General features: G+C 43.1%; 1 protein-coding gene across 2 annotated transcripts in view; it reads left to right on the forward strand.

Annotated features, from left to right (window-relative positions):
- adgrv1 (adhesion G protein-coupled receptor V1) overlaps positions 1 to 24,301 on the forward strand; it is a 128,231-nt gene that overhangs the window by 13,446 nt on the left and 90,484 nt on the right. The window contains exons 2-21 of one of the 2 annotated variants that reach the window (XM_018759297.2): positions 4,832 to 5,016; positions 5,843 to 5,992; positions 8,458 to 8,553; positions 8,673 to 8,777; positions 9,835 to 9,948; positions 10,810 to 11,375; positions 11,541 to 11,811; positions 13,085 to 13,414; positions 14,396 to 14,572; positions 14,736 to 14,959; positions 15,988 to 16,114; positions 16,297 to 16,482; positions 16,736 to 16,916; positions 17,275 to 17,438; positions 17,567 to 17,690; positions 17,800 to 18,060; positions 18,266 to 18,392; positions 18,906 to 19,123; positions 20,088 to 20,831; positions 22,358 to 22,731. In XM_018759297.2, coding sequence (XP_018614813.2) covers positions 4,834 to 5,016; positions 5,843 to 5,992; positions 8,458 to 8,553; positions 8,673 to 8,777; positions 9,835 to 9,948; positions 10,810 to 11,375; positions 11,541 to 11,811; positions 13,085 to 13,414; positions 14,396 to 14,572; positions 14,736 to 14,959; positions 15,988 to 16,114; positions 16,297 to 16,482; positions 16,736 to 16,916; positions 17,275 to 17,438; positions 17,567 to 17,690; positions 17,800 to 18,060; positions 18,266 to 18,392; positions 18,906 to 19,123; positions 20,088 to 20,831; positions 22,358 to 22,731 — 4,722 coding nt within the window. In that variant the 5' untranslated portion in view covers positions 4,832 to 4,833. Of the gene's footprint in view, positions 1 to 4,831; positions 5,017 to 5,842; positions 5,993 to 8,457; positions 8,554 to 8,672; positions 8,778 to 9,834; positions 9,949 to 10,809; positions 11,376 to 11,540; positions 11,812 to 13,084; positions 13,415 to 14,395; positions 14,573 to 14,735; positions 14,960 to 15,987; positions 16,115 to 16,296; positions 16,483 to 16,735; positions 16,917 to 17,274; positions 17,439 to 17,566; positions 17,691 to 17,799; positions 18,061 to 18,265; positions 18,393 to 18,905; positions 19,124 to 20,087; positions 20,832 to 22,357; positions 22,732 to 24,301 lie in introns of those variants that run through there. The other variant, XR_003798287.1, reaches the window with a different exon arrangement.

Below are 24,301 nucleotides of genomic sequence, written 5' to 3' on the forward strand. Positions count from 1 at the left end.
AAATATCTGAAACTTCAGAAAATGTTTTTGTTTTGATACATATGAATGGTTTCCAGGTTAGAGCCAAATGATTAAAAAACACAGCTCTACCTCTGACTACTTGATGGTCCAAAATCAAAAACCCTGATGGTTTACAGTTCTGGCTCCAATGTGATGGAATGAGCTCCCTCTCAATCAAAACTGTTGAATCAATCTCAGCATCCAAGATTAATCTCATTCTGATCTTCTACCTACTCTATAAACTTTCACTACATCCATTATCCATAAAAAAAAATTAAGAAATTACTCCCAGCAATCCTATATGCAGCTACTTCTTCAATGTATGCTGGCAGACATAGCGCTATTGAACTAATTGAAGGCTTTGAGAATCATTTGTCTGTTTGTCTGTGACTATCTCATTGTCTCTTGGTGGAGTAGTTTTGTTTACTCGCAGTTGTTCGTTGCTTTGAGGAAAAGTGTCTACAGAATGAATAAATGTAAATACACCATCTAGTGCTTTCACTGTTCACAAACTGCTTGGGACCGTTTTTAACACAAATATTGTGAGAGTATTATGTTATAGCACGTTTTAATAGTTTCATGCTTAAAGTTCTAGGAGGTCTGTCTTGTTAAGGCAAGATTAATTTTGAGGGCCAGTGCATAATGGCAAAAAGGGGGGAGAGCCTTGACTAAACACAAAGCCAGTTCTCAGCCAGCCGTCTTGCCGGTTGGAGGACCTCTGATCTGCGTCAGGAAAGCAGGAAGTTCCCATCGGTGGAGGTACGCAACAACACCATGGGAGGGAGAAGTCAAAATAACAGGCTTTGCTCTTACCTTTTGTCCCCTGCTGTCTGTGCACGGTCAGTGACTCCTAATCCAGTTTTGATGGCTTTCACAGCACCTCCTCCTGGGACTGGGCACTGCTACCATTCAAGTTACCTTACTACGACATACCTTCTCACTTCACATACATTATTTCTTTTCATCGTAACCCCACATACTAGCCACTTCTGTTAAAACACATATTATTGCAGAGTTGCACATAAGACATTTTGGCTTGTTCAACATTAAAATTTACTGAAAATGTGGAAAAAAAAAATTGATTGTGAATGAAGCAAAATTCATCCATCCATCCATCTTCCTCCGCTTTTATCCGGGGCCGGGTCGCGGGGGCAGCAGTCCGAGCAGAGTACTCCAGACCTCCCTCTCCCCGCACACCTCCTCCAGTTCCTCTGGGGGAACCCCAAGGCGTTCCCAGGCCAGCCGGGAGACATAGTCTCTCCAACGTGTCCTGGGTCTGCCCCGAGGCCTCCTCCCAGTGGGACAAGCCCGGAGCACCTCCCCAGGGAGGCGTCCAGGAGGCATCCGGAACAGATGCCCGAGCCACCTCAACTGGCTCCTCTCGATGCGGAGGAGCAGCGGCTCTACTCCGAGCTCCTCCCGGGTGACTGAGCTCCTCACCCTATCCCTAAGGGTGCGCCCAGCCACTCTGCGGAGGAAACTCATTTCTGCCGCTTGTATCCGCGATCTCATTCTTTCGGTCATGATCCAGAGTTCATGACCATAGGTGAGGGTAGGAACGTAGATCGACCGGTAAATTGAGAGCTTCGCCTTACGACTCAGCTCCCTCTTCACCACAACAGACCGGTACAATGACCGCATTACTGCAGACGCCGCACCGATCCGTCTGTCGACCTGCCGCTCCATTTTTCCCTCACTCGTGAACAAGACCCCAAGATACTTAAACTCCTCCACTTGAGGGAGCAACTCCCCCCTAACCCGGAGGGAGCAATCCACCTTTTTCCGACTGAGAACCATGGCCTCGGATTTGGAGGTGCTGATTCTCATCCCCGCCGCTTCGCACACGGCTGCAAACCTCCCCAGTGCACGCTGCAAGTCTTGACTTGATGAAGCCAACAGGACCACATCGTCCGCAAAAAGCAGAGACGAGATCTCGCGGCCACCAAAACAGACACCCTCCGTTCCCTGACTGCGCCTAGAAATTCTGTCCATAAAAATAATGAACAGAATCGGTGACAAAGGGCAGCCCTGGCGGAGTCCAACATGCACCGGGAACAGGTCTGACTTACTGCCGGCAATGCGAACCAAGCTCCTGCTCCGGTCATACAGGGAACGAACAGCCCGTAGCAACGAGCCCCGAACCCCATAATCCCGAAGCACCCCCCACAGGATGCCACAAGGGACATGGTCGAATGCCTTCTCCAGGTCCACAAAACACATATGGACTGGTTGGGCAAACTCCCACGAACCCTCCAACACCCTAGTGAGGGTATAGAGCTGGTCCAGTGTTCCACGGCCAGGGCAAAAACCGCATTGCTCCTCCTGAATCCGAGGTTCGACTATCGGTCGGATTCTCCTTTCCAGTACCCTGGCATAGACTTTCCCAGGGAGGCTAAGGAGTGTGATCCCCCTGTAGTTGGAACACAATCTCCGGTCCCCCTTCTTAAAAAGAGGGACCACCACCCCGGTCTGCCAGTCCAGAGGCACCGTTCCCGAACTCCACGCGATGCTGCAGAGGCGTGTCAGCCAAGACAGCCCCACAACATCCAGAGACTTGAGAAACTCGGGGCGGATCTCATCCACCCCCGGAGCCTTGCCACCGAGGAGTTTTTTGACTACCTCAGCAACTTCAGCCAGGGTAATGGACGAGTCCCCCTCCAAGTCCCCAGCCTCAGCTTCCTCTACGGAAGGCGTGTCGGAGGGATTGAGGAGATCCTCAAAGTACTCCTTCCACCGCCCGAGAACATCCTCAGCTGAGGTCAGCAGCGCACCACTTCCACTGTAAACAGTGTTCGTGGAACACCGCTTCCCCCCTCTGAGTCGCCGGACGGTTTGCCAGAATCTCTTTGAGGCCGACCGAAAGTCTTCCTCCATGGCCTCACCGAACTCCTCCCAAGCCCGAGTTTTTGCCGCGGCGACTGCCAGAGCCGCGCTCCGTTTGGCCCGTCGGTACCTGTCAGCTGCTTCAGGAGTCCCATGAGCCAGCCAGGCCCGATAGAACTCCTTCTTCAGCTTGACGGCATCCCTTACTTCCGGTGTCCACCACCGTGTTCGGGGATTGCCGCCGCGACAGGCACCGGAGACCTTATGGCCGCAGCTCCGAACCGCCGCACCGACAATGGAGGAGCGGAACATAGTCCATTCGGACTCAATGTCCCCCACCTCCCTCGGGACCTGGTTGAAACTCTGTCGGAGGTGGGAGTTGAAGACCTCTCTGACAGGGGCCTCCGCCAAACGTTCCCAACAGACCCTCACTATGCGTTTGGGCCTGCCAGGTCTGTCCAGCTTTTTCCCCCGCCATCGAATCCAACTCACCACCAGGTGGTGATCAGTTGACAGCTCAGCCCCTCTCTTCACCCGAGTGTCCAAAACATATGGCCGAAGGTCAGAAGAAACGACTACAAAGTCGATCATCGACCTCCGACCTAGGGTGTCCTGGTGCCAAGTGCACTGGTGGACACCCTTATGCATGAACATGGTGTTCGTTATGGATAAACCGCGACTAGCACAGAAATCCAATAACAACTCACCGCTCGGGTTCAGATCAGGGAGGCCGTTCCTCCCAATCACGCCCCTCCAGGTATCACCGTCGCTGCCCACGTGGGCGTTAAAGTCCCCCAGTAGAACGACAGAGTCCCCAGTGGGAGCGCTTTCCAGCACGCCCCCCAGGGACTCTAAAAAGGCCGGGTACTCTACACTGCCGCTAGGCGCATAAGCACAAACGACAGTGAGAGACCGTTCCCTGACCCGAAGGCGTAGGGAGATGACCCTCTCATTCACCGGGGTAGACTCCAACACATGGCGGCTGAAACTGGGGGGCTATTAATAAGCCCACACCAGCCCGCCGCCTCTCACCTTGGGCAACGCCAGAATAGTGGAGAGTCCACCCTCGATCGAGTAGAGTGGTTCCAGAACCCAAGCTGTGAGTGGAAGTGAGCCCGACTATATCTAGACGGTATCTCTCAACTTCCCGCACCAGCTCAGGCTCCTTCCCCGCCAGTGAGGTGACATTCCAAGTCCCAAAAACCAGAGTTGGCGCCCGAGGTTTGGGTCGGCCGGGCACTCGGCCCCGACCACCGCCCAAATCACAATGCACCGGCCCCTTACGGTTTCTCCGGCAGGTGGTGAGCCCACCGAAGAGCGGCTCCACGTTGTGGCTTCGGGCTGAGCCCGGCCAGGCCCCGTGGGCATAGACCTGGCCACCAGGCGCTCGCATGCGAGCCCCCCCCCCAGGCCTGGCTCCAGGGTGGGGCCCCGGTGACCCCATACCGGGCGGGGTAAACGGACGCCTTGATTTTTTTGTCATAAGGGGTTTTTGAACCGCGCTTTGTCTCGTCTGTCATCCAGGACCTGTCTGCCATGGGAGACCCTACCAGGGGCATGTAGCCCCAGACAACATAGCTCCTGGACTCATTCAGGCACTCAAACCCCTCCACCACGATAAGGTGGCGGTTCACGGAGAAGTGAAGCAAAATTATTGGTTTTAATATGTGGTAACTTTTTACATCAATTTCTTGAAAATTCTTCCTTCTTGGCAACCATGATGGTGCTTGGTGACCGCTGATGTAATGGCATGTGCAATCCAGAGCTCATTAAAAGTTTACATAACCCTGGTAATTTATGGGTTTACTTGTTTTGTTTTGTTAGCTGCATTTTAGCCACCATTGTTTCAGTTATGACCACAAAATAGGTAATAGACTTTTTAACAGAGGGAAAAAACCACTGCAGAAGAACTAAAAAAAAGAAGGCTATATCTTGTTGAATAATATCTAAATATTGCCATGTTGTACCATTCCTTTTCACAGTTTCCCTGTCTCACCCTTTGTTACAGGAATGCCCACTGTCTACACCTTAGCAGGGCTGTTTCTGGTGATCTCCCTCCCGTGTTTCCAAGGTGACTCACAACTGAGGTTCCAGGGGCAAACAAACTTTGTGGTCAATGAGAGCAGCCAATCAGTGGTGCGTTTGGTGGTGGAGAGAACTGGTGATCCAGTCAATATCACAGCGCTGGTGCTGGTAGGTGACAAAAGAGAACCACAACTTTTCTGCTGTAAAGAGTTGTTATTATTATTCTTATTATTATTATTATTATTATTATTATTATTATTATTACTATTACTACTACTACTTCAGCTGGGTATGACTGAATTCCTATTTGAGAAATCCGTTGTGACTTTTACTGTGTTTTTTCATTCTAAGATTTTTTTCTCCATTATACTATGGAGTAAACAGTAATGCTTCTTATCTGAAGCTGTGTAGGTGGATTTTTTGATAGTTTAGCACCATACAAAAATAATTTATCTTTGTGATCAAACAGAGTTTTGGTGCCTCAGATGTGTTTAACACTGCAGAAGTGGCCACCTCCAGCTATTTGATGTGTCTGTAAAAGCAAACATCTGCTCCTTCTTGGCTGTTAAGGCAAATTCTGGGATAAGCATCTGTGCACAATTAGTATTGCTCACATTTCCTGGCAGCAGTACCAGTGAGCCTTCTATCCTCTGCCATGATGAGTCTCCTGTGCACATGTTTTATGGAAAGAAGTGACCTCTTTAATGTGGGCTATAGTGGGTGGCAAGAAAACTGGGCTTCTAGTTGTTACCCATATGGAAATATATATGTATAGAGGGGAGATCCTTGCATGGCTGTGTTTTTTTAAATGTTATATTGTAATTCATAATGAATTGCATTAGTTGCTGTGCACCAGTGGACAGAAAAAAAAAAGTGATAATTACTGTTGTCCATGTGAGAGCATAATGCAGTTAAATGTTGAAGAACAAACATGGTTGTAAGCCCATCAAAAATTACAAAGTCATGACAGCCTTTTTTTTTCTGGATGATCCAGTTGCAGGGAGAAAACACCAGAGACTTTGAAGCTACAACAGCAGCGGCATTCCTACAGTCCTCGGAGACCAACAGGACAATTTTCATTGCTGTGCTTGACGATGACCTACCTGAGGCGGACGAAACATTTGTATTCAACCTTCGGCTGCAGGTATTGGGGCTAATGATGTAGTATCTGCTTAATTAGTATGTTTCACATTTTTCCTTGATATTAAAGTTGGGGAAAAAAATTACATATATATATATATATATATATATATATATATATATATATAATATATATTTATTACACACAGTGTATATGTAATTTTCAAACTCTAACTTACATATATATACATACATACATACATACTGTATATATATTTAAGTCAGAGCATTTCTTAATGTAATACTGAAGATATAGTAGATATTCTGTTGCAGCTGAATTCTTGTGTCATAGACCTCATTTCTGATTCTTTGGGCAGCTTTTCACAAGGATCACTTCTGATCATTCCTTTTACACAGAAAATGAAGCCTACAGAACTTTAAACACTATAACAAGTGCAACTGCATTGAATTCTGCTTGGCTTTTTAACTCTTGCAAAAAGCCTTGTAAGCTTTACTGCACTTTGATGTATTTGCTAGCCTTTTCTAAGCAAGGTCATGCTTCTGCTCGAACAGACAGTGCTAAATGACAGCTTTGTGAGAAGAAAGCAATTCCAGCAGCAAAAGAAGCCCTGATAGTAGATTAAACGGAAATAATAAATTCTAAAGTGTGACGAACAAAGCTATTTCACTTGAAAGGGGGTAGGGATAAGTGTTTGGTTGTAGTGTTGGGGAAAAAATCCACAATTGTAGAAACTCTGTAGTTTGATCACAACTTTTAACCCAAAAGGTAAATAACAGTATTGCTGTTTGCAAGAAAAAATTCACTATTAGCACATGAGCAACATCCTTTAAGCCAAATACTTGATTGCTATGGTGTCAGCAGCAGACTCTCTGAATGTGATTAATGATCTCTCAGTGCCCGCCTGTCTAGCTTGTGATAAATGTGCCAGTTAAAGTGAAAAAATACTACTTCAAAAAGCAGCAAAGATCTGGGAACAAAATTATTTGCAGTGAGATTGACAGAATATACGTATGCATGTACTCATTTTGTTCACTTTTGGTGACCTATAACTGATACAGAAGTACACTTTTCGCTCTGGCCTATGTATGACTTCATTGGATTCCTTGGTGCAGTTTTGTTCAAGCTATCGTGGTCTTGTGGTACTAGAGATGCAAAATTAAAAGGACAAAACAGAAAGCAGAAATTTTGTGTGCACAGAGCAGCCAAATTGCTCTCTATAACATAAAATCTTTGGCAAGTGTCAGTGCAAAGGGATCGTGATACATACTGTATTCACATCCTCCTGATCAATGTCTCTTGGCTTAAGTTAATTTGCTCTGTCGTGTCCTTCTGCACAATGCCACTTTGCTGGCCTTGGCAAGGTTGGTGGCCATTGGCAGGAGGACCCTGGCACTAAGCAGCAGGGTGTCTCTGTCCAGACTGAGCAGGCCAGTGGCGCCTCATGGGGATTGTGTGAGCGTGTGTACTTTGTGTCTGTGTGTCTGAAATACAAGAGCTTGTGCCTGAAAGAAAGCTCTGTTACTGCTTGGAAATTCTGGGCTGAATGGGAAGGGCAAATTGGGGGTCCATGCCTCTCCGTAAGCCTTTGCTCTGAATATCCCCAGCTGAAAACCATCTGAGTGCCACCCACAACACCTTTGAGCCTCAGTACTTCCGACTTCTGTCTGTGTAGCAGACCCTCGGTTCTGCTGTATTAAAAGTATTCCCTGTGTGTGATTTTTACTCATTAAAGTTTTCACTGTTTATTTCATCCTCTTTTCATCGTTTTAAGAATCAAGGGTGACTAGGATCAGTGTGGATTCTTCTTGGGGGACGGTTTCTGATTATGCGTCTCGTCTAGGCTTTTAGCCATGCGTTGACCCAAGTCCCTCATCAAGCTGTGTTCCTGTATTGTAGAAGACAATCCATCTTGTCTTCAAATAGTCCTAGAAGGAGCTGTAAAAAGCAAAATGTCATTAACTTCTCTTCAGCGAGTACCTTCTCCGATTTTATATTTGTTGTCTGTGGAGGCTATAAAGTGTGAGATGTTCATTCTCTCGCGGAGGATATTTTCCTCTGACATGAAGTCACCCTGGGGGCGTGATGGTGCAGTGGGTTGGACCAGGTCCTGTTCTCTGGTGGGTCTGAGGTTCGAGTCCTGCTTGGGGTGCCTTGCGACAGACTGGCGTCCTGTCCTGGGTGTGTCCCCTCCCCCTCCAGTCTTATGCCCTGTGTGTGCCGGGTTAGGCTCCGGCTCCCCGCGACCCCATATCGGACAAGCGGTTCAGAAAATGTGTGTTTGTGTGTGTGAAGTCACCCTGGTCCAGCTTCTGGCCTCTCTGGCCTGCTCCCAGAATGCCTGTCAGAAGCTGTAACAATGTGGGCTGATTTGTAGGACATTAGCAGGTGGTACACCCATTGGTTCTCAGGGCCAAGTGGGAGGTATTGGGGTATTTATTGTAGACCCGTGGCTTTTAGGAGGAGTTAAGAGACCTGCAAAAAGTCTTTTATTGCTGTTCTTCTTTCAGAGTTCATCCAACGGTGTGACACTTGGGACCCCCAACAGTGCCACCATTACCATCCTATCCAACGACAATGCCTTTGGAGTCATTTCTTTCAATTCTGTAAGAAGAATCTGGCTAAATGATCAGTTGAAATGTACAAATATTATTTTTCAGGAACTTCACTGATGCTTGACTGGTGATGTTCCCTTTTTTCCACTTCTTTCTCATTTGCCTCACAGTCCGCTTTGGTCACAGTGGATGAACTCAGAGGCCAAAACCAGTATGTGCCCCTCATTTTGATCAGAGAAAAGGGGACTTATGGGACTGTAACTATAAACTTTGAGGTGAGTGGGAGCTGACCTCTGCCTGGCAGTTGTTTTACAGACTCAAGCTATTTTAAAGAAATTATTCTCATTATTAAGAGCCCTATTGACCTATACAATGTGTAAAAACATACTTCCTTTTCTTCCTGACATTACTAATTACAGTTGACTATTATGAAAAACTGCTTAATTTTTAATGGGGACCTTGGGGGTCTTGTTTATTTCTGCTTATTATTTTCCAACAAGAAACATTAATGGATCCAGGATCCTACATTGGTAGATCCTATATTCATGCTAATTTTCCTGTTTCAAAAGTTATTGATTGCAGCAAGGTTTATAGCAAATATAGTGAGCATGCTGGAATTTCCAATAAATGTATGTCTGACAATGCTGAAACCGCAACATAGATTTTAATGTGAGATGATACATGAAAGTACTAGTCATGACACTGTCAAGCATTTCTTGTTAAAATAAAGTCTTGATTATCTGACACCTGACAATCTGACTTAGCCAGTCTGGATGCTGTATGCAAGCAGTGGTGTACTGTAGCTGATGCTGTATACACACAGCGGTGTACTATAGCTTGATTGCTAGAAAAATGGATACAAGATAAGGCAGCTCAGTATCTTCAGCAAAAAAAGGAGTAACAAGAGAGCAGATATGTACGTAACTAATCAAACAGGCTTAAACTACAAAATGATACCTTGAAAAACTGTAGCATAAAAAAAGTTTTGCCTTGCTTTGCCTAGTGTAAAAAAAGTACCCTTGAGCAAGGTACTTAACATAAATTGCTCCAGTAAAGCTATATAAATGGATAAATAATTGTCAGCTTGTAATAATTGTAACCTTAACATTGTAAGTCGCTTTGTAGACAAGCGTCAGGTAAATGAATAAAATGTAAATGTAAAAGCCATAATAAAAGAGGACAGTTCCTGCATAATGAACCATAATCTGTCAAGTGAAGTCTTTACTGATCTTCAAGGAACATAACTTTTGAAGTGGTGACTTTAATAGACAAACTCAGAAGTGCAAAGTATAGAAAGAATGTCCACCCTTTGTATACTTTCTGTTCTTACAGATTGTATCTGGTCCAAATCCTGCCATTGAAGACCTCACTCCAGACAGAGGGAACATTACCTTTTTACCTGGTTATGCTGTTGTGGTCTACAGTATCCTGATACAGGATGACCAGGTACTGTAGTGTTGTGCTTATTTTATTTATTTATATCTTTTACATTTATTATTCATGCCAAGCTGGTTGCGGTGGGATATAAATTTCTTATCTGTCCAAAAAGTTGTATCACAGTCAATTCTAACATTTTAATTAGAAAATTTTGATATAATGCAATTAATAGAACAGAGATTACTTAAAGCAAACTGTTGTGAATGCAATTTGAGGAAAAAGACAAGTGCATTCCCAAAATTCAAGCTTGGACTGTATGTTTTCTGCATTTTGTGTATGTTTTCATCCTACCATTTTAAAAATAGTTTACCAACGAGAAGAATTTGAAGATGTGTTCTGGTAGCCCATGGACTACCAGAACACATCTTCATATTCTTGAAGAGTGAATGGATGAGTGACCCATTGTAAGTTGTGTATCTAGCAGTGTAAGTCACCTTGGTGAATAAGGTGTGTGGGCTGGTAACACCACATAGAGTTAATTGGAAGTTGCTTTGGAGAAAAGCATCTGCTAAATAAATAAATGTAAATGGACTGCTGAAGATTGTAAAAGACAAACTAAAGCTTGAACAGAAGTTGGATGTTGGAAAATGCTTTGAAAGAGTAGAAGAACAGTGGTGAATTGTATATTGTTCTATTTATGTATTTCTACATACTTTATCATTTATTTTGCAGTAAACTGTTTTTCATATGTTTTGTTTTTATAAGTTTTTATAAGTTATGATTATGGTATTTTATGGGCTCTTGAAAATTACCATAATTTGCCATAATGGCAAAATTTCAGCCTTATTGTTGGTAAAATTTTGTCATTAATGTTGTGAAATGTTCCAGTCTTGAAGTACAGTAGAATGTGAAATTTCTGCCAATCATCAGGTCCCAGAGGATGATGAGGTCTTTACTATTCAGCTGACAAGTGTGCATGGTGGGGCTCTTCTCAATCCCAACCGCAGCAGCATACAGATCAAGATCAACAGAAACGACAGCCCCCTCCGTTTCGCTCAGAGCACGCTGCTGGTGCCAGAGGCAGATTTCATTGTGAACATCACAGTGACTCGAGGTCGGAATGAGGACAATCGGCAGATTGGATCTGACTCCACTGAGATCTCCATTGACTATGCTGTCATCAGTGGCAATGGAACAGCTTGCGCAGTACTCTCCTCAGATTTTGAGGACCTACAAGACAACCGTACCCTTGTGTTTCCGCCGCGTGTATACGAGGCCCACCTCCGCTTCAGAATCATTGATGACAGTTTGCCTGAGATTGCCGAGTCCTTCCAGGTGGTTCTTCTTCAGCACACGCTCAGGGGAGATGGAGTATTGCTGACCCCCAGTGTAGCCCAGGTCACCATTGAGCCCAATGACAAGCCCTACGGGGTGCTGTCAATCAACAGTGGACTTCTTTCTTACACTGTCATTATTAACGAGGATGTAACCTCCAGGTGAGCTTCCTAAAATCTGGTTTTAAATGTTAACAAATTAAAAATTATTAGAATCGTGGTATTAAGAAACATTGGTACTATAGTGGTGTAACTGCTGCTTAAGTAAAGGCTTTTTCCAGGGTTTACCACTTGAACTGAGCAGATGACATGAATGTTAATTTCAAGGTTTGAAGGGATCTCCGTTGTGAGGAATGGTGGTACACACAGCAACGTCTCTGTGAACTGGATGATCACAAGGAATAGCTCTGACCCATCTCCGGTCTCTGCTGACCTGGCACCAGCTTCAGGAATCCTTCGCTTCTCTCCTGGGCAAATGTCTGTCACATTAACTCTGAACATCACTGCAGACGAGCTCCCTGAGGAGGCTGAGGCATTCATCTTCAGACTACTGCCCATGTCTGCGCAGGGAGGAGCAGAGGTTGATGAGCCCATGGAGGTCTGTGTGTCCTTTTGTTGCCAAGGAAGCTGCAACAGATAGATAACAAAATCATTAAAATTGCTTTTTATGCACATATGTAGTATATATAATCAGTTATTATGTTGGGGGGTGTGGTGGTGCAGTGGGTTTGGCCTGTGTCTGCTCTGTGGTGGGTCTAGGGTTCGGGTCCTGCTTGGGTTCCCTTGTGATGGACTGGTGTCTCATCCTGGCTGTGCCCCCTCCTGGCTGTGCCCCCTCCCCCTCCAGCCTGTTGCCGAGTTAGGCTCCAGCTTGCCGCAACCCTTCTTAGGAGAAGCGGCTTCAGACAATGTGTGTCTGTGTACGTGTGTTATTATGTTATACTGTCCAAGTTTATTCACTCTTTTTTCCCTCTTTGGTGGATCAATGTGTTAATGGACAGGAAAAATATGATATACTGCCATTATCCTGGCAAATATCACAGCAGTGATGCACAAGATATGTTGTATCCGTGACCAAAGTACCAAACTATGTCTGACACAGGGAAGTTGTTAATGAAATAAACCAGAGCCTCCCACACCTTTAGAGGAGGTCTTGGGGCACTGCACTTGTAGTGGACACATCTGGAGAGCAGAAACAGGAGAAGGATGTGGTTCACAATGACCCACATGTGCAACAGTGGTCATGGGCTTATACAAGCTGAGAGACACTACTCTGCCACTTTGATTTCTCTTTCTTGTGGGTTAATCTAAACAAAGCAGGAAACCATAACTGTTGAATAACTGAAGTTTTGATACTATGTGAAAATGGGTGTGTGTCTGTATGTGCGTGTTACTCATTTGTGCATATGAGCATTTGAACTCTTTATAGCCCCTTTGTCTTAGTGTTAGTTTTGAGTGGGAAGATCTAACCAAAATTTTTTACTCAAGAAACGTAAGCCGTTAAATTGCACATCAAGCACAACTGTAAAGGCCAAATGTCTCAACATGGCTCATCTGTAAACAGCTCTGGAGTCCATCTGTTAGAGCTGGCACCCCATATACTGCATTTGTCTATCTGCACTTACTATGGTAAGAGTACTGCTAAGACATACTGTACAACATGATAAATAATCCAGTGTTCAGTGGCAATTTGCTGTATCTATTTTGAATCACATATTTGCACTACCTACTGAAATACTTTATGCATCCACAAAAGGCCCATAAATGTTATTTTTGTGATGTACAGAGGTATAATTACAGGGATCAGCTTTAAAAAGAGAACACCCTTCTTAAGGGGTATGCGTTTTGAAACATATTTTTGAATTTTCCAGATGCTGTTCTACATCCAGGACAGCGACAATGTGTATGGCCTTTTTAGCTTCCACCCTGTCAGGGAGCAGAGCATCCGGAGTGAGCTCACGAGGCGCTATCTATTCCTAAGTTTCCTGCGAGCAGGGGGCGCCCGAGGTGATGTTCAGCTGAGCTTCACTGCCCTCTATATCCCCGCTGGACCTGTGGATCCTGCTCGTGCCCGTGATGGAGTATTGAATGGTACCCGCAGCAACAGGGTGCAATTCTTGGATGGTCAATCCATGGTGCAGCTCATGTTGCCAATCCGAAATGATGCATTCCTCCAAAATGGGGCACATTTCTTTATACAGGTGAACATTTTGCTAAAACTTTTTGTCTTCACATGCATATCATTACAAATTCAAACGAAAATTAAAATTATTTGTTTTAAATTGATGGGGGGTGTGGTGGCGCAGTGGGTTGGACCAGGTCCTCCTCTCCACTGGGTCTGGGGTTCGAGTCCCGCTTGGGGTGCCTTGCGACGGACTGGCGTCCCGTCCTGGCTGTGTCCCCTCCCCCTCTGGCCTTACGCCCTGTGTTCCCGGGTAGGCTCCGGTTCCCCACGACCCCGTATGGGACAAGCGGTTCTGAAAATGTTTGTGTGTGTGTGTGTGTGTGTGTGTGTGTGTTTTAAATTGGAATCAAGGCTTACGTTGTTTGTGAAAGGTGTATTTTTTAGTAACGGGAGAATAAATGAACAGCATTTAATTGAGTTGGCGGGCATTGTTTTTTCAGCCACTGAAACAATAACACTGCAGAGAATTCAACTCGTTGCTAAACGTTGTTTTCATCGTGATAAACACAGCACTTAATTAGCATGTGTAAGTGTTGTGAACATGAAGCTTCTGGCCTGTAGCCACTGGCTTTGTAAAGTTGTCTAAACAAACAAGCTCGATCGGGCCTGCTAATAAACAAGGACAAAATGAAAGTGCTCCTTCAAATTTAATTGGTTTGGAAGCCTTTTAGTTTCACAGAGAAAAGGAGCTGACCAACAGGATGAAGAGGCTTCTGAAGCTAGACTTGATAAGTATATGAAATAGGGCAATTAGTTTGTATCATGAGGACAGAAACGGAAACAACAGACAAAAAGAACAAACGGACTGAAAATGAGTAGTTACGCAGAGTGTTTATTAATGGACCTACCAGTTAACACGCTACATTAACTTATGTTAACCCAGTTCACTATTGTTTAGTACTGCATTTTACAGTCGTGTTCACATTTACACTGAATATTAGATTCCCATTAGTATATTTTCTTATGCCTTACCTTTTCCCAATCTTTCTTTCTCTAGTTGGACAGTGTGGATCTGGTGAATATAAACCCACCAATTCCTCCCATCACCCCAAGGTTTCAGGGTGTCATGAACATTACCCTCTTGGTCACTTCTGACATTGCTAATGGGGAAATTGGCTTCATCAGTAACCAGACTATTGTTGTGTATGAGCCAGAAGTTGACAACATCACCCTGGTATGGTAATGTTTCAGGTTGTTCCCTAACAAATGACATCTGGATTTGTTCAATGATGTGTACAACTGTATCTTATGAGAGCAAACAGTAAATTACAGTATATCAAACAGCATGGGGTCAGTCTGTTAGATACATAGAAGGAAAAGCATTTATTTTTCTGTAGGTTTCTCTTCCTCTGCGTCGCGATGGGACAGATGGGGATGCTGAGGTGTTCTGGAGTCTGCGACCAGTAGGCTTCAACAGAGAGGACATCACCCTTGGTGACCTGGAGCCCTTCGGTGGCTCCGTCACATTTTTGTCGGGACAAAGTGATTCTTTCATTAACCTCATCATCAAAGCTGACAGTATCCCCGAAGTTAACGAAACAGTTGTCATCACTCTAGACAGGTACAGAGACATTGTTTGATTTTCTTCTGTTGCTTGAGCTGTTTCCATTTGCTCAAAGATTTAAACACTATAGAGGAACAGTCTTCTTGAAAGCAATAAATAGGATGCCTTTCTTCTATCTTCATTAGGTCAGGTTTGATTAAGATTACTGTGATTACAGGTTGACAGCTTGATGGATGCTGAATCTATCCTACCACTAAATATGGTTTTTGAGAAAAGAGAAGTAGCAAAAATAAGGTGGCGAGCTGGTTGATAGATTGAGGGCGTCTCTTTTAACTTCACCTTTGCTCTGGGGCCATTTTGTCATTCTTTCACTTTGACTGGAATGTTCTTTATTGTTCCCCAATGCCTTGCTACCAGCGTAAAAACAAATAGGTCTGTAGTGTACTTTGGGTAAGTGGGTGAGTGCAGCATGTCCCTTTTGTGTGGCTTGAATCAGTTTATGTGTTGGTGTGTGAATAGAGGCAAATTTTTCATTTTAGGGGTTCTAGGGGCGTTTCTGTGGGTGCATCTTCGAGCAGGGGGACGATGAGGTTGATACATCTTTTTTAACCATAAACTTTTTCCTCTTTTTGAAAACATAACTCTTCATGTCTGCCCTGAGTCTGCTGAATGCATTTGTTTGGAATGCTTTTCTCAGTTTTATTTTTGTCTTTAATTAACCAGATTTGCTGAGGCCCTTCCTCCCCTACCCGGCATTCTCTTTTTTTCCCAGCTGAAGCCACATTGAGTTTAAACATAGGATCCCTGCAGAGATGGAGTAGTACAGTCATTCACATCCACAAGCTACATTAGTCAGCTGTGGGCCAGCAGCACACACTTCTGAGTTGGGCCAATTTGAAATCTTGAGCTAATTCTGTAAGGATAAACTACTTTGTGATGTTGGCCAGTTTATCAGGGGCATAAAATAAGTAAAAATGTCTGCTCAGGACACTGAGCAGTCTGTGTTCTTAAAAACCTTGAATCTCTGATTCTTTGGGTGACTTTTAATGTTTTTACATTCATTCATCACCACTGTTCTCATACAGGACCAATGTGGAGAACCAAATTCTAAAGACAGGGTTTACCAGCAGAGAAATTGTCATTATTGAAAATGATGACCCTGGTGGAGTATTCGAGTTTTCGTCACGGGCTCAAGGACCTTGGTTTATCAATGTAAGCACAAATGTGTTTGATGGTGAATAAACAAAGGATTCTAATGGTGAATGACAAAGTGGTTGGTCATATGGAAATGTTGAATGTGGGTAGGTGGCATCTGAATAGCATATATGGTCCTTTTTTCTGTCAGCAGTTATGCTCACTCACAATTGCTTTTGTGTGTTCTTTTTTCTTTAAAGGAGGGCCAGGCCATAGAGCTCAGGGTGCTTCGGTCCCAGGGCTTGTTGTTAAAACAGTTTATCCGTTATGAGGTGATTCCCAGTGGGAATGTGGAATTTTATGGGGCCACAGGAATCCTGGAATTTAATCCAGGAGAGAGAGAAGTGGTAGTTGCCCTTGTTGCCATTCCTGATGGGATCCCTGAGGTAGACTACTTTGCTCATTTCTGTTTCAGCTATTGATAGGTGCTTCTTAAATATTTTTCACATTTGTCTTATGAAAGTTGAGACATAGTTGCTTCTGTTTGCTTGAGAAATTTACAAAAATGCCACGGAGCTGTGATATAGCTAGTGTAAAATTTTGCCTTATTTGGGTGGAAAGATTTAAGTGCTTATGAAGCTGATTACATGTCCAGGTCAGTGAAGGTATCTGATTAACAGATTAAATATGTTTTCCCAGCTGGATGAGATGTTCTCTGTGGTCCTCAGCAGCCACAGTACCCCTCCCAGCCGTCTGGGACCTGCCAGGGAGGTCAACATCACTGTGCGTAGTAATGATGACCCTTTTGGCGTCATTGAGTTCGTGCGCCCTGGGTTGACAGAAGCTATCAGGGAAAGTAAAGGCCTTGACAATTTTGCAGGTAGGACTGAAAAAACTTTTTCCATTCACATTTACAAGAGTGTCAACGGAACATTATGCAAGTTGTCTTCTGGTTTTTATTTTCCAAAATAAAAACAGTTTGCCACTCTTGCTGGACCTAGTTTTTTCCACAGATCATTTTGTTTGAGCAGTAAATGAGCAGGTCCAAGAGATGTAGGACACTTGTGGATTGCTTTGCTTTCACATTTCTGCCCTGTTAATGCTACATAAAGATTTCTTAGGTTGCCCAGGTGTACTCACTTTTCAGTGGTCCTATAATGTGTATAATTGTGTATGTGTGATTTTTTTTTTTTTTTTTTCCAGTTTTTGTAATTCTTTGCTTTGGTTTCCACTGCTAGCCTCCTACCCTATTGTGAGGAACAGGGGTGGGTTTGGAGAGGTATCGGTTTTCTGGGTCCTAGAGCCACACCAGAATGAAGATGTAACTCCAGTACAGGGCTATGTTGTCTTCAGAGAAAGAGAATTCTCAAAAAACCTCACAGTCTTCTCTGTCTCCGATGAGGTAATGCAGTTGGATGTATAAAATTGTAGTTTCACAACCTTATTTGTGCCCTTTATTATCATGGGAAACAGCATCAAATACAAAGTTTTGAAAAACAGCAGACATCTAATTCTAAATTTTTCTTAAAGATCCCAGAAGACACTGAATTTTTCACCGTTTTACTTGTGAATGTCACTGGAGGTGCAAGACTTGGGAATTATTTGAATGCAAGCCTACAGATCTATAAAAATGATGATCAAATAAGTTTTGAAGGTAAATTTTTCTGGTTCTTGCATTTTTTTGTTGCATACATTGACTATTTTGATTTACTATTTTTATTTATTTTTTAACTCCATGACATTCTTGTATTGTTTTTTTTCAGAACCTTTTTCTATCAGGGTAGACGAGGGTGGTGTGGTCAACTTCACTGTCATAAGAGATGGATCAGCTGACTTTGTGGCCACAGTAATGTATCAGTTCACTCATGGAGGGACATCTTCGGGTGACTTCTTTCCCCAGGCTAATAATACAATGCTGGTTTTCAGCATGGAGGAAAGGAAGAAGGAAATCTCAGTGGCTGTTATAGATGATGACATACCTGAAACAGAAGAAGCGTTTTATATAATTTTGTACAATGCTACAGGTGTGTTCAAACATTCATTTTGTGTGTGCAGGTAATACATGTCTGTTGTTAATATTAAATAATCAAGATCTTTATTTGATGCCAAGAAACCAGTGATGTAATGGAATGGTGTTCTTGTCCTTGTTCGTTGTAAAAAAAATTCTAATATCATGTCCCAGGTGACAACTTAGTTCCTAGTGTCATCTCATCCTTTTTGTGGTGGCAGGCGATACAGTTGTATATGGCAACGACACAGCCACTGTGGTGATTGAGGCCAATGATGATGCCAATGGAATCTTCTCACTGGAACCAACTGATAAAAAAGTGGAGGAAGGAAAATCAAATAGTTTCTAGTGAGAGCATTTAAAACTGTATTCTTTTCTGTGTGTCTTCAAGTAATATGTTCTTTTTCTCTTTGGTCAGAGCAGATAAACAGGCTTCCGAAGCCTTATATTTCTTTTTTTTCTTCTGTAAGCAATATTCTCTTGCATGTTTCTCTGTTTCATTGAAAGTTTCCTTGCTATCCGGTAACTCTCCAGCTTCAGAATATTTGAGCTTTGAATTTTGTTGAGATCAACTTTGCTTTATAAGTTACATTTAACCAGTTGGTTGTTTGAAAACATGAATGATAGATAATTATTTACTCAAGTATGTAGGTGCGTTTATAATATTCTGAAGTGAAACTTTACCTGGCCTTTTGTTCTTAAGCATTTTATATCTTTTTTATTGAAATCAAATACCCTTATTCATCAAATACATAAAGATGAACAAAATTACCTTAACTAAGTTTTGATATTTTATGTTCTTAGATTAAATTGCATGTTGAAATAAAGGCAACCTTTCGGTTCTCTGGTTTTTGTTTTAAGCATTTTGAGAGACCGAGGTCTCTTTGGCAACGTCACAGTTTTCTGGCAACTGTTTGTCAACAAGACAGCTTTGGAACCAGGCCAAGAATTCATCAACACATCAGGATCCATCATTTTCACCACTGCAGAAGCTGCAAAGCCCATCATCTTGCAAGCCATTTCTGACAAATTACCTGAATTTAATGAGGTCTACATTCTCTGGCTTATTAACATATCAGGTAAACTCTTGATTAAATATATTTGATGTTAACTGCAGTTCTCTTAAAAAATACAGTTGTTGGCTTTAATTTTAGTTAATTCTGTGATCTTTTGTTTCAAGTGAGTTCTGTTAATAAATTGCATTCACAGAAAAAGTTATATTTTCTGGATGTTATTGTGCAGGATCAGTTAGATCTATTAACTTAATGTTGCAGAGGTAAGGGAAAAAAATTCCTCACTCACTATCATTAACTGGTTGTCCAAGTCAGCAGTTTGGGAGTCTATCCCTGAAGCACAGCATATAGACTAGTCAGCCTCTGCAGCCTCATCAAAGTACTGTCATGCACTGCTTCCAATATTTTTACAAGTGGATCTTGAAAATAGACAATTTATTGCATAGACAAAATTTGTTTCTGTTATGAAAGTTTTGGTGCTTTAAATGGATCACAGTGAGTTGTAAGATTGAGCTACTGTACCTCTTTCTTGTAAAGGGATTTTTTATTTTTGGGAAAGGAATAATGTCCTCACTTGTGTTTTTGCTGAGATGTATGTCGCTTTGGACAAAAGCATCTGCAAAATGAATAAATGTAAATGTAAATATACTTCCCTTCAGATTATTGGTGAAAATGACTTGAGTTGCGATTAAGTATATAAAAACTAATAGTGTACCATAGCACTTTGCATTTCCTTTTCTGGTTTATAAAATTAAATTGATACAATTATAAATGCTTCTTAGGGGGTGCGGTGGCGCAGTGGGGCAGTGGGTTGGACCACAGTCCTGCTCTCCAGTGGGTCTGGGGTTCGAGTCCTGCTTGGGGTGCCTTGTGATGGACTGGTGTCCCGTCCTGGGTGTGTCCCCTCCCCCTCTGGCCTTATGCCCTGTGTTACCGGGTAGGCTCCGGTTCCCTGCGACCCTGTATGGGACAAGTGGTTCTGAAAATGTGTGTGTCTGTGTATAAATGCTTCTCCTGCATTACTTTTCAGGTGGTCAACCTGGAGGAGGCGGCCAACTGGCTAAAACCAACCTTAATGTGTCTGTTACCATACCCTATAATGATGACCCCTTTGGGGTTTTTGTTATGGATTATCAGAGTCTGGATCTGGAAGTGGCAGAGGATCTGCTGTCAAAGAATGACATGTCGAACATCGCCACAGTCACCATCCTCCGACAGCAAGGCACCTTTGGTGTTGTGCGGGTTGGCTGGGAAATCTTGTCAGAGGCATTTCCCCTTGGCCTGCCACCCATGAATGATCTCATCCTGATGGCGACCTTCCCCAGCGCTGTGCAGCTCAGGCCAGATTTGATGAGAAATCACTCTGGAACAGACGCATTGTATTTCTCTGGGCACCAAGAAGCCTACGGAACCATTGACCTTGAGGCTCAGCTGCAGCAGCCTCAGAATCTGACCAACTTCACTTTCTCAGCATGGCTGGTCCCAAGCCTCAACACCGATGGATTTATTATTTCAAAGGGGACGATTAATGGAACCCTTTTTTATGGCATTAAGATTCAGAATAATGGGTCCCATGTGACACTAATGCTGTACTACAACGTTCTGGGTTCCAATATAACTCAAATGGCCAAGTCAACAGCTGCTAAGTTTGTGAACGGTGAAATTTGGTTGCACGTCATCATAACTGTGGATGATGGTATTATTGAGTTTTACCTGGATGGAAACCCCATTCCCGGTGGCATTAAAAGTTTGAAAGGAGAGGCTATCACTGACGGTGAGCATATAATCATTATTAAGGGCGGACATGTAAACAGAATATAAGATAGGGAGATGCAGATAGGGTGTGTTTGATCAAGTCATTTAGTAAGGCCAATGTTCACATGATGTAATGGATAATATATCAGACTTGGAGAATGAGTTGGTCAGTTCAATGTAAGAGGGGCAAGTGTAGTTGGTGAAAAACATCTGCCAAATCTGTCTGCAGCAGAAACAATGGTAGATGATCTCAGAGCATAGTTTTTCTTCTCAAATTTTTACTGAAAGTAAAGTATGAGTATGAAAGTCACAGATCCAGGGAAACAGACCAGATATGACAGAAATACCAAAGATATACTCTCACGACATACAGTATACTACAAACGGTGGTAAAGGCACAACAGGTGGCTGTATATAAATAGCACAAAAAAACTTTTTGCATCAGTCAAACAATGCTGCATTTTTCAAAATATTCCTGGATGACACTTGCATCTGGGTATTGAATTAAACAAGACTGCTGCTTCACTTTCATATGAGCTATGCTGAAAACAGTGAAACTAGCCAAATACAGGCAATGTGGTATGGGCCAGCTCCATACAGCAGTGCGCAATTTATGTGAAAAGTGCATTGTCAGGACTGTACTTTCATAAATATGGATCCCTTGAGACAAGGGGAAATCCTTTTTAATAAGCTGGCAGAATTTGGTAAAGTGCGTGTACTATAAACTGCCTTTGTATGAATTATGAAACTTGAATGAGCTGTCATTTTGCTCATGAAATTAGATTTATAATGTCAGTTGATAAGAAGTGTTGGATAATATACAAGTTTTTATCATGTTAAAATTATATTTTTGTTACTCTTATTTCTGAATGAAGTTTAAGTGTTCGTAACATGTTAGAAAGTTGTTTTTTATTATTAAATTTGACGTTTTTGCTTTATTTTTCCCAATTTACATAATGACAAAAACATTAATTTTCTTTACATTTATTTCGCCCACCACGTTGTTATACTCACTGCTACACCTATCGCCATGAGATTTTACCCATTGGAAATCTTCTGCATGCAGTTTGCCAAAGTTAAATCTGCATTTCTGGTTGCAGTCATGTTAGAAGCAAATGAAAGGAAGCCTCGGCTTTTTAAGCAGTTAGAGGCAATGTTATATCTAGGGTGAAATACCTCCTCTAAGGATATTGTTTATTGGCTCTTTCACAATGATTGATGAATTGGATGGATATAAGTAGAATTTTTGCACACTTTTCTCAGATGGTTGACTCAGCTCAAATATTAATGTTTGATCTGAGATTTGTGTGATTTTCTTGTTTTTACAGTATTCTGCCTTTGCATGTATCTACCAGATACAAAAAATATTCCCATTCAGACACTGACATAACTTTAAATGAGACAGATTTAAATGATAAATGCATTTTGTATCAAAATTGCTCACTTTTGGTGTTATAGCGTATAAGAACTACATGTTCCAGCAATTTCTTATTTTCCTCATACACCAAACACGGTAAAACTGATAGGTGTACTGTGCTGTTTTAGGTGAAGCGCCGGTATGGATTGGCTCAGGCCCCGGGGGAACAGAGCGCTACAGGGGTCTGATGCAGGATGTGCGGCTCTACTCCAGTGGGCTGAACCGGGTGCAGATTCGGGAACTTCACAGCCAGCCTGCTAAAACGGATCTGCGCCGTGTGTCAGGGTACCTGGAGTATCGGCAGGGCGAGAGGAACAAGAGCTTTGTGGTGGAGGTGAAGGATGACAAATACGATGAAGGCGAAGAAATTTTCTACCTGCAGCTCGTGTCAGCCTATGGTGGGGCTCGGCTGCCTGACCCGCGGCCCACCACTATGCTGCGGGTGCAAAAGAGTGATAATGCCAATGGACTGTTTGGCTTCAGGGAGGCCTGCATCCCAGATGTAAGGAAGTTCAGAATCGAACCATACAAAATTCACTGCGCCTTCATTCTAAAACGCACTGTAGGGGCATTAACACACACACACACACATTGACTGAAACCACTTGTCCTGAGCAGGGGGGGTTGCAGCGAGCTGGAACCTAACCCAGCAACACAGGGTGCAGGGCTGGAGGGGACACCCAGGACGGGACGCCAGTCCGTTGCAAGGCACCCCAAGCGGGACTCAAACCCGAGACCCGAGAGAGAGCAGGCACAAGCCAAACCTGCTGCACCACTGCACCTAGGGGAATTATGTCATAAAAAATTCAGAAGATCTGTGAAAGTATACTCTTAAAGTACTGTTCAGATCTGTGTACTATTGGACATTTAATACTTATTAACAGACAGAAATTTGGAACTGGCAATAAGGCTTCTAGTTTCATAACCCTGGAACAGAAATACCACTATACTATAACATGTGGACTTAGTACAAATGTGTAAATATTAGCTGCATTGCCTTGCAAAGTTTTCACACACTTGACTAGTGCTCTCATTGTACTGAATTACAAATGGTACATTGAAATTTCTTTGTATAATTTTTTTTTTCAAAACTACTCAAAAAAGAATTATTTTAAGGTGATGTTTTGGAAAATATTTTTAGGAAAAGCCAAAAAAACCCAGAAATATGGTGGTTGCATAAGTATTCAATCCCCACACGTTAATGTGTTTTAGAGAAACATTTTGCTAAATAATAGCTTTTATGTCTTTTAATGTAGGTATGTATCAACTTTGTACACTGTTGAATGAAGGAGTGTATAGTATATCTCTTCTTTGCCCAATCCAGTCTTCTTTCTGTTTTAATATTTTAAGTAGGATGTTCAGTGCCTGCTGATCGAAAAAGAATCTCCAAAGCATGATGCTGCCAGCACCATACTTCACTGGAGGGATGGTGTGCGGCTTATACCACACATAGCATTTTGGATTAAAAACTTGTCTCTCATTTGACCCCAGAGCGCACAAACACACTGGCTGAAGTTGCTTGTCCCAAGTGGGGTCGCAGCAAACCAGAGCCTAACCCAGCAACACAGGGTGCAAGGGGACACACCCAGGATGGGACGCCAATCCATCGCGAGGCACCCCAAGCAGGACTCGAACCCCAGGCCCATCAGAGAGCGGGACCCACTGCGCCACCGCACTCCCCTTCCGACCCCAAAGCATTTTCCTAAAACCTTGCCAGGTCACTCGTGCTTCCTGGCAAACCCCAGATGTGTTGTAATATGGTTCTTTTGCAGTAATTGCTCATTTTGCGCCACCCTCGGATAGAGGCCAGTGTTATGCAAAGCTCAATATGGTTGATTGGAGCACCTTTACTCCATTGTCAGCTACTGAACTCTGTAGGACCTTCAAAGGAATTGTTGGCCCCTCCAAGGCTTCTTTCATAAGTCTCTCTGTTGTTTCTGTAGAGTTTTGAGGGACAGCCCATTTTAGGTGGTATGATGCAGCTTCCACTTCCTGATTATTGAACCACTAATTCCCAGTGGGATATCCAAACAATTATTTTTGGAGCCTTTCCTCATTTATGCATTTGCATT

Source organism: Scleropages formosus, chromosome 17 (genome assembly GCF_900964775.1).
Source record: "Scleropages formosus chromosome 17, fSclFor1.1, whole genome shotgun sequence".
Classification (NCBI taxonomy): Eukaryota; Metazoa; Chordata; class Actinopteri; order Osteoglossiformes; family Osteoglossidae; genus Scleropages; species Scleropages formosus.